Source organism: Ictalurus punctatus, chromosome 26 (genome assembly GCF_001660625.3).
Source record: "Ictalurus punctatus breed USDA103 chromosome 26, Coco_2.0, whole genome shotgun sequence".
Classification (NCBI taxonomy): Eukaryota; Metazoa; Chordata; class Actinopteri; order Siluriformes; family Ictaluridae; genus Ictalurus; species Ictalurus punctatus.
In genome coordinates, this window is record NC_030441.2 from 3,671,256 (window position 1) to 3,681,980 (window position 10,725).

General features: G+C 37.3%; 1 protein-coding gene across 1 annotated transcript; it reads left to right on the forward strand.

Annotated features, from left to right (window-relative positions):
* The first annotated feature begins 238 nt into the window (after window positions 1–238).
* LOC108258555 (E3 ubiquitin/ISG15 ligase TRIM25) lies at window positions 239–7,107 on the forward strand. The gene is made up of 6 exons (XM_017457262.3): window positions 239–935; window positions 1,302–1,397; window positions 1,540–1,773; window positions 2,075–2,246; window positions 2,482–2,541; window positions 5,760–7,107. Exons 1-6 carry the CDS (start codon window positions 336–338, stop codon window positions 6,281–6,283), a joined length of 1,686 nt encoding a protein of 561 aa, XP_017312751.1. The 5' UTR covers window positions 239–335; the 3' UTR covers window positions 6,284–7,107.
* Window positions 7,108–10,725: the final 3,618 nt, after the last annotated feature.

Consider the following 10,725-nt stretch of genomic DNA (forward strand, 5'->3'; position numbering starts at 1 on the left):
GAATTAGTGTATAGGTGTGAGTGTGTCTCTGCAGGGTGGTGGGGTGTCAGTGCAGGGGGTCTGAGTTAAATAATCCTAATAAGTGTAGCTACATGGGTTATATTTATGCACGGATGCGAGAATAAATGTTTCACAGAGAAATATTCATAACCTCTCCTTGTTTGGGCTCCTCCTCTGTCTCTCTGTCTCACACTCACACTCACACACACACACACACACACACACACACACACACACACACACACACACACACAGAGAACCAGGAAGTAACTCCTCATTTCAGAGAAAACAAAATTCATCTCTCTTTCTCCCTCTCAGCGTGTGAGTTCAGGAAAATGGCAGAGGCCAGTATTTCAGTAGATCACTTTTCAGTAGATCAGTTCAGCTGTCCAGTGTGTCTGGATCTCCTGAAGGATCCGGTGGCTATCCCCTGTGGTCACACTTACTGTAAAGTGTGTATTAATGGCTACTGGGATCAGGGGGATCAGAAGGGAGTCTACAGCTGTCCTCAGTGCAGAGACACTTTCACTCCGAGGCCTGTTCTACGCAGAAACAACATGCTGGCTGAAGTGGTGGAGAAACTGAAGAAGACTGAAGTCCAAGCTGCTTCTCCTGCTCACTGCTACGCTGGACCTGGAGATGTGGAGTGTGATTTCTGCACCGGGAGGAAATACAAAGCCGTCAAGTCCTGTCTGATGTGTCTGGCTTCTTTTTGTGAAACTCATCTGAAACCTCATCTAGAAGTTTCTGCTTTGAAAAAGCACACATTAATCAAAGCCTCCTCAAAGCTCCAAGAGAAGATCTGCTCTCAACATGACAAACTGATCGAGATCTACTGTCGCACTGACCAAAGGTGTATTTGTTCTTTGTGCATGTTGGAGAATCACAAAGGACATGACGCTGTATCACTTTCAGCAGCGAGAACTGAGAAACAGGTGAGAACTAGAAATCTTTTCAGAACGGATTCATCTGAATTATTTTTCTTATCTAGAATCAGCTGCTTTAGTCAGTTATCAGATTTAAATTGTGATTGTAATGGTTCAGTTCATCAGAAAGATTTTAAAATGGTGTATTACATTCCAGTGTGTTGTGTTTACACAAAGTGTTAAATGAATTTGTCCTCCTCACTCAGTGTTAGTCATAATCACGATAGAGCAGTCAGTGAACTTTGGAGCAGCTGAACACCAGTTTTACAACTTAAACAATTCCACACAAGACTGTGAACTTTAACCATTTAGCTGCCGTTAATATTCACCCACACATCATTTATAACCAGCTGAATATAAGTGATTTGTGCTCAGAGTGAGTTAAAGGAGCAGCAGATGAAATCCCAGCAGAGAATCCAAGAGAAGCAGAAGAAGGTGCAGGAGCTGAAACAGACTGTGAACACAATTAAGGTGAGCAGTGATCAGAGACAGAGCTGCTCCTAGAAACACACACAACATGAACAACCAGTCTTCCAGAGTCCCAGTAACAGAGGGAAGTGTGTGCGTGTGTGTGTGTGTGTGTGTGTGTGTGTGTGTGTGTGTGTCCTAACAGTCCCGTGCTCAGACAGCAGTGGAGGACAGTGAGATTATCTTTACTGAGATGATCAGCTCCATGGAGAAAAAGCGCTCGGAGGTGACGGAGCTGATCAGAGCTCAGGAGAAGGCTGAACTGAGTCGAGCTGAACGACTCCTGGAGCAACTGGAGCAGGAGATCACTGATCTTCAGAGGAGAGTCACTGAGCTGGAGCAGCTTTCACACACACACGATCACATCCACTTCCTCCAGGTAACACTCACTGTCTGATCTACAGAGCCAGCTGTTCCTCACACACTGTCTAAAACACCTCTCGTTAAAGCAACAATAAAATATATGGTGTGTTTGTGTAATGCATGCTGGGTAATGTAGTGACAGAACACTGATGGATGTAAATATGACCACTTTAAAAAAAATCATGAATTCTGCAGAAAGACGAACTGAGAGATGCAACACTGTGCTACAAAATCCTTCTTAATTTCTTTTACTTTCCAAAACACTTTGTTTGTGCGTGCTGTTTATCTTTGTCTGAAGCTTTATTTGCTTTCTGTAGGATTTAGCTTCTGGATGTCGGTCTCCTCCATTAGACATACCAGAGTTTCACACATCCAGCATCACTGTCCATCAAAATCTCTCATTTGATGGAGTGAGGAATTCTCTCTCAGATCTGAAGAAGAGACTCGAGGAATTCTGTGAGGAGGAATTCAACAAAATCCCACCACATGGTAAGAGGAGCTGTTCCTGCTGGAGAAACACCACGATGGACGTCTTTACTCGCTCTGTGAAATGTTATTTCTTAGCACTGCTCCTCTTTCTTTTCTGCAGACAGTTTACTCACCTGACACGTTTAACTAAAATATTGATTTAAAATGAATGAACTGACTGTATCACTTTCAACTGTTTCCATCTTTTACAACCGGATGATGCTTTTTGTCTTCATTTCCATTTTTCTCTCCACAGCTGCAGCTGTTCAGATCATTTCACCATCAGAGCCACAGAGCAGAGAAGACTTTCTGAAATGTACGTCTAACACACACAAACCCACACACAGACACACACACACCACCACACACACACACACGCCACACACACACACACACACACACGCCACACACACACACCACATACAACACACACACACACCACATACCAGAAAAGAAACTGGTTTTCATGTTGTAATGGGGACATCACTAGATAGCTAATTTGCATACACACAGATCAGTTTATATAACAACAAGGGGACATGGCTTTAAAAAAACAAAGTTGTGAATTTAACTTTATAATAATTTATACAAAATTACATACAAATTCTGTCCTATTTACAAGGCTGTCTGTAATGTAGATATGATGTGAATTTTCTCTATTTGAAGGTTTATGCTTCTCATGAAATTATAATGAAGAATTGTTCTTAATTGTTTATACCAAGAACTCTTAATGTCACTTTCATTTATTGCATATTTCACAAATAAGGCTATCAAAAAATGAAAAAACCTTGTCTATTCAACATTATAAAGACAACTTGAGTCTTGAGCTTCTTTACTGTAAAAGTCAACATTTTTTTGCCCGTTAAAGCGCACAACTACTAAGCTCACATGTGCCATGAATGAACATTGACGCATTTAGAGTACTACAAAGCTGTTAAGCACACTTCTTATTTGTACGTGTTCGTTGAAAGTACAAACTAAAAATTACATCAACATCCAAAAGTAAATAAATATGCTCAGTAACAATGAACACTGTGAGCATTCTATAATTAAGCAATCTTGACTAGCTTTTACTGCATATTTAACCACTTACAAACAAATTGCTTTAAAGTATTAGAAGCACCAATAATAATTTCAACAACCTAAATACCATCAGTCTACGGATGAAGTTTGACTCTTACAATCACCTTACACGTTTTACACTGCACATTAATTAGCACAGATAATGTTTCCAGAAACAGTAAGCTGTGGAAATAGACATAGAATTTGACATTTTGCCAGTCTCTATCTTTAAGAGCTAAAGGCTCAGATCTAATGCAGTTTTCACAGTCCAACTTCCGTGGGACACGACATTACACGATGAAGGTCTTCATATATGTCTCGCCACTGCATGGACCTCATTTACTTCCCAAGCCTTCCTCTTTTTCAGAGTGGATGTTTTACCGAAATATAAGAATAAACATTAGTTACATAGCAAACACACACCCTTACACCCAACAGTAATTATTTTCTGGCATCTTACAGACTGGAACTTACATTTCAAGTCTCAAGAATGAAAACTCTGACTGCTATTTGTGCATATGTACCAAATAGTAACTAAGAGTACTCAGTCTTCTTGTAGAAGATGCAGTAGGGAACCTACTCAGTCTCAGCTGATGCTTGAGTTGGAAATTATGGAGGGGTGTGATTGAAAGGCAGGAGTAAAAGTGGCAGCAAACTTCACAATTCTGATATTTATGATCCAGAAAAGGTGTAGACTGTGATGGTTGCGGTTTCTCCTGGCCATTGCTCTCAGCAGTATCCTGCTCCCTAATGTGAAAATTTAATAGACATTTGCAAAATTTTAGTTCAATCTAAAAGAGGAATATGCAACAGAAAGCAAATATGCTGTTCAATACAACAAAAACATTTATCATTTCACTATAGAAATTAAGTTTATGATTTCACGGTTAGATATGGGATACTTTGGTAGACTTTGGGATAATTATGATGCATTCAGACACACACATTGTTTTGTAGTTCATGCTTAAACATGGCAGTAAAATAGCTGAAGCAGACTAGATAAACAATAATTTGGGTAATTTTATTGTCAATACACAAGCACAACATTTGTGCAACAAAAGTGAATAACAAACTAATAACTGGAACTAATGAGCTGGGCTTGGTCCAGACTGCTGTCCAGCCTGTCTTCAATTTCACAGGCTTTAAACTCAACCCAGCGCTCAGATCAATATCTATTTAGGAAGCCTGACACTGCTATTTATAACCTAACTATCCGTTATGTGGTGAAGCTAGTTAAAGAAGTCGGTATAACACCAAACATTCACATAACATGCCAACTACTGAAGCCGATTTAATAAATTAGCTTTATTTTATTAACTTTTTGTACTTACTAATGTGCTAGATTGGTTAAGGTGTGTGCTAACGCTGGCTAGTAAAGTCCGCTAGCATAACAATTACTTTAGTATTGCGATTAAATTATAAATAAGGTCTTAAAGCACAGAAATAAAATTACAAACTTCTAAACTGCAAAAAAAAAAACAAACAACAACAACAACAAAAAACTTACCTTTCCTTGTATTTGGCCTTGTTGCAGCAGTAGAATCCCTCATTAGGGCAATGGAAAGCAGCTAGTGCTATTAGCCTGTGGCAGCCAGGGCAGATGGGGATTGTAGTTCTTTTCCTACTTCCTGTGTGTTGTTTACGAACTATTAGTGCAGCCAAAAAACTACACTCCACCATAACCCGATTTAGGGATTTCGTTTGACTATTTAGAGATTTTTAAAAAGCATAATTTGAAACACAAGCTGTGCGACAATTTAAAGATTGAAACTTTAATTACTATTAGGACATTATAACTATTTGGAATACATGATAACTATCTAACTGTCTGACTTATTAATGTTTAGCTTATGCTAACAATATAGCCTTCTAACAGTCTAATTAGGCTTTTAAATTGCCAATCATTTTCTGTTTATTATAACTTATAATCAAATATCAATATTAATGCCTAATTGAACAAAACTTTAAACATCTTACCTCATTGTTTTAAGGCTTTTTAATCCGCTAATAGGTAATAAAGGTAATGCACATATGCAGATTACCCACAGTCCTTTACTAAGTAGGTGGTACCATAATTTGCAGAAATTAGACTTGCAGAGTGTGTGAAGCAGTTGACCAAGCCCAGCCCCAAAGAAATACTAGTTCCAGACTAAAGGGAGTAACATAGAGCAAACTGTTCACACACACAAACTGTCCAGTTATAGGGCAAAGTTAAAAGTTCGTTTCAATGCATCACCCTTGTCAGGACATGGATTTTTGTCATAATGTTTTTGGTCCCCACAAGGTTGCTGTGTAAATATGATGATGTCCTCATAAAGTGATAATTACAAACAGACACACACACACACACACACACACACACACACACACACACACACACACACAGCTGTCTCACTCTTCACATAAATATATTCTGTGAATGAAACCCAACATTGTTCACATTGTTCAGTTTGTTTTTCTCTTTTATTTTAGATTTTTGTTATCTGACTCTTGATCCCAACACGGCACATCGTAACCTCATTCTCTCTGAGATGAACAGAACTGTGACAAACAGTGGGAGAGAGCTGCAGTACTCTGATCATCCAGAGAGATTTGACTCCTTGTGTCAGGTGTTGTGTAAGGAGAGTGTGTGTGGACGCTGTTACTGGGAGGTGGAGTGGAGCGGTGCTGATGTGTCCATCTCGGTGTCGTATAAAAACATCAGGAGGAAAGAACGGGGTAAAGAGTGTGGGTTAGGACGCAACAATCAGTCCTGGAGTCTGCGGTGCTCTTCTTCTCTCTATTTCTATCACAACAACATTAAAACTGAGCTCAGAGTTCCATCATCCTCCAGAATAGGAGTGTATGTGGATCACAGTGCAGGAAGTCTGTCCTTCTACAGCATCTCTGACATGAGACTCCTCCACAGAGTCCACACCACATTCACTCAGCCTCTATACGCTGGGTTTAGGCTCTACTGGTTTGGTTCTACTGTGAGATTGTGTGATCCAAAATAAAGTGTGTAGTGTTTTATGTAAAATTCCTGCACGTTGCCACATTGTTTTTGTGCAGCTGGATTGTGTGCTAGTAAGACAGATGACTGAGCAACAGTCATTTTAATGTATTAATTAAAACTGATTTTACAATAGTTAAAAATAAATGTTAAAAATTAACTGTCAGACAAGAAACCTTAGCATAATGAAGTTCTATCTGTTTGTTTCATATTAAGCAACGTCTCATTAAATAACTAATAAACAGTAATAAAGACAGTACAGAACAACATTTTAAACCTGTTAAGGTCACACTATATAAAAATAAAATATAATATTTTGAAGGAATTTTATTTTTCTGCTTGTATTCGAAGATGTAAAATACACATTAAACTCTTTAAAATCTGAAGTTGTTTCTAAACCCTGAAATTTCATTAAAACATTTAACATATTTAAAATCCATTAGAACATACAGTACATGATTGGTTAAGGCTGCCTATGTTGTGTTCATCCCATATTCAGCCTGGATTATGATTGGCCGGCAGATAGAACCTCATAAATCCAAGTTTATCTGTGGGTTTGGAATTTGTCTTAAAATATTACAATTAAAGCTCAAATAATTTTTGGCTTAATTTTTTTAAGCCAAATCAATTTCAACATATATTTTCAAATTATTTCAACTACAGTGTCTTCAGTGTGGTGTTTTATCTTTTACTGTTCTAATATATTGTGTGTGTGTGTATAATGATGATAAATATGTCTCTGTTAACTGTATCTGTCTGTGGTCTGACTCCTGATTTGGAATTTTGAATATGATTGTTCATTTTCAATAAAATAAAGCAATAAATCCATTACAGTTCTCTATTCTGATTGGTCAGAAGGTGTTGATTAGTTTTCTATAACAGCAGCTCTGACAGTAGTGCAGGATTATATTAATGCGCTCGTTCATTATTTTTACATCATGTGTTCTGCCTCTGTTAGAGGCTGTGTATAATTTATTATGGACACTTGCATTTATAAATATTATATTTTTGCATTTGTTTAATATTCTCTACAAGTTATGTTTTACCTGCTTTTATTCTGTAAAGTTATACATGAGGACTCTTATTGTATGTGTTTTTGCAAACATTGCATGTTGGGTAACGGGAAGCAGTGAACACATGGCGTGGTGAAAGCTCGAAACATGTTTATGTCGCATCTGAGTCAATCCATCTAAACTCTAACGAAAGCAATGACTTTTTTTTTTGGTTCAGTGGCTGGTGTTTCTGAAAATGTAAACTGCACGTTGAATCATTAAAGGAGCAAGACGCTCATATCCTGGCTCTTGAACAGAGTTTGGCTTGGTGTTTATCTACATTCACGTTTGGGAAAGGAAACATTTAGAGAGAACTGTACATCATGTAAGGAATTAAACAGGATGAGGCATGCTGTTCCAGGAAAATAATCTGTGATGAGGTGGTGTGATGTGGCCCAACACAAAGCGGATTAGTTTCCACTAACAGCACATCATGAAGTGTTCAGGTACTTGTTAAGTGTTGGAGCACTCATACTGAATGACATGGAGATAAACAATGCAAAATAAATAAAATTAGGTTTTCATTCGACTCAGCCTTGTAGTAATAAAAATGTATTTATTTAGATTCATATTCACACTCATCACTAAATTCCAAACTGACAGAATTAGGAAAATATTTCAGCAGAACAAATGACAGTGAAGTGCAGATTCCAGTGAAATATTTCTGCTTCATTAAATAATTAATAAACACAATGTGGTAGTTTTTAGTGCTTGTACTAAGACACAATCCTTCTGCAAATCCTCTTTTGTGTCCTTTAGTGAAGATACAGAATTGATATTAAAAGGATACAACTCGATTGTATTAGCCTATTATACACTTCATGTAAAGAAAGAAAACAGGGAAAACAGAAGGCAAACTAAATAGAAAAAGAAAAGAAACAAAATGAAACCCTTTGAATCGCACTTGTGAGCAGACTCGTTGGAGAACAACACGTCACTAACGAACAGCATTATACATTCTATTAAAATACAGAAATTTGTCTCTGCCCACATTTATCATTTAAAGTTCATGTCTAGGCTGCACTAAAATTCACTTTAAACAATTCCTTTATTTCACATTGACCACTTGAAGCCATGAGAAATGGACCATTTTCATTTTTTTTTTTTTTTTTTTACAGCATTTGGCAGACACACATCTTATTTATTTCATTTATACATCTGAGCAATTGAGGGTCAAGGGCCTTACTCAAGGGCCCATCAGTGGCAGTTTGGTGGTGCTGGGGTTTGAACTCACAACCTTCAGAGAAGGCAGTCCAACACCTTAACCACTGAGCTACCACTCACAGTTTCAATAGTTTTCTGGAAAATTTCAACTCGCCATCACTACAGCTTAAAAATGTGTATTATTATAAATGTATAATAAATATAATATCAAGAATCTCTTCTCAACTTCAATAATGTCTCCTCCTCTTCATCTCTTTGTATTTGATGATGGCTCTGTTGAAGTCAGTGTGCTCATGGGATCCACGCTCTGAAATGTCCATAATATTTGTGAGAATTGTATTATTCAGTGAATTTCTGAATTTAGTTTTGATCCTGTTTTGTGTGCTGAATCCACATTCACATAATACACTTGTAACTGGTATGAACATGGCTGTCTGAAGGAGTTTCTCTATTTCAGCCAAAACACAACTATTTTCACTTAACACAGTCTCTGCAAACTGCTGAAAGGACAATGAAGCATATGAATCGCAGGAGACCGTGACTTGCTTCAGCATTGCGAAATCCTGTTGAGCGTCCTGCACTTTCACATTAGATGAGAAGTGTTTCAGCAGATTGTCTAGATTGTCTACGCCATGGACACTGAAATTCTCTGAAGATTGTTTAGTATGTATGTATGTAAGTATGTACTTAATTAACATAATTATGAACACAAGTTTTTAAGTTGCCAATCATTGTTAAAATTCCGTTGCTCTAATTAGATTTTCTCCAGTAGAATGCAGCCTTACAAATAAGGAGAAATTATTAACTTCTAGTTGTATAACAATAGTAACTAAAACCCAGTGTGATTTACACTACAAATATCATACCTAACATCTCTCCAGGTTTTACAGACATAAAAGAACTGAATGAAACGAGCAATTTAGACAAAAAAGAAACACTATGTTTGGGGTATTCAGGGTTTTACGACCTCTACCAATTTGTGGTTTAAGTGAATCTTTGTTTCTGAAATGACTTTTGTGGTAATTATCAGATTGTGTAACTAATCTATCAGAAAATACTAGACCCGGTGACTGAATGTGGTAGATGTATTAGAATTGTGGACATGTTATGCATGAGTAGCTCCCTATGTGTATGATTTATAATTGTAATCTTTCTGTGAAGAAATGAACAAACTGAGGTTTGTGAAATAATTGAATTATTTATTGGCTATGTTGTTGAGAAAAACAGTGTGATGTGTAAAACATTTCTACAGTCCTTCAAGGCTGTATGATGTCGTTGTTCTCTTTTACTGAAATAAAGGCCAAAACCATCTGTGTAATTCGTTGTGAAGACTGAAGTGACAATATGTCTGAAGAAAATGGAAAATATGTATTACATAGTCTACCTTCTAAACAGGGTACTTTAAGGGTGAAAAAAACTTTTTAAAAGATGGTGATTTAAAAGAATCGTGCATTTTGTTTAAACAATAAACAAGATTTTGGAAAATGGTTCACCAATCAGGATACTTACACAGAACTGTCGCTAAATACATAAGCTTTTGTCTATGCTTTGACATCCCATGTCCCCGCTGGCTGACAGTCAAGTCGTGTGAATTTATGACCTCTGGTGACAGTGTGTGTGGGTGTGAGAGAGAGAGAGAGAGAGAGAGACAGAGACAGGTGTTCTTTTGGGGGTTTTGCTGACCAGAATGCTTACAAATGTGATTATGTTAATGAATTAAGGGGAGTCGTGTGTCTCAGTGTTTAAATAATGGTTAAGACATTGTATTTAAAACACAGAAGAAACTCTGCAACTATCTGTTACAATGGCTGCTCCGAGAAATCCTAATACCCCTAGAAGATTGCTGTGTATTTCACCAACAAGAGGACCTGATGAAATGAGAGAGGACCTGACTTTTGCTCCAAGAAAAAAAACAAAAACAAGATGTTAGTCTGACATTTTCTTCATGAAGTTATTGTAAAGACATTGTTGTTTAACCCTGAGCAGGGCGTCAATAACTCCAAAGATCGTGTCTTAAGTCCGAGGGTTTATTTAGGAGGTATAAAAACATTTAAAGATGATGTTTTAAAAGAAACGAGTGTTTCGTCCACAATGGTAAAAAAGAAAAATTTGTACTCCAATGTGAAATAAATTAGTGGAGACACACTGAGTACATTTCTGTTCCACAGTCTATAAGGATCACCACCCTTAATGTAGTGTGAAAAATGCACATACATACTCCGTGACTACA

What these genes read in the sequence shown, in the direction of transcription:
- LOC108258555 (XM_017457262.3), top strand. Translation starts at nt 336, where the DNA reads ATGGCAGAGGCCAGTATTTCAGTAGATCACTTTTCAGTAGATCAGTTC. An exon ending in AGACTGTGAACACAATTAAG is followed by an intron (nt 1,398 to 1,539) that starts GTGAGCAGTGAT and finishes GTGTCCTAACAG; the next exon opens with TCCCGTGCTCAGACAGCAGT. An exon ending in ATCACATCCACTTCCTCCAG is followed by an intron (nt 1,774 to 2,074) that starts GTAACACTCACT and finishes TGCTTTCTGTAG; the next exon opens with GATTTAGCTTCTGGATGTCG.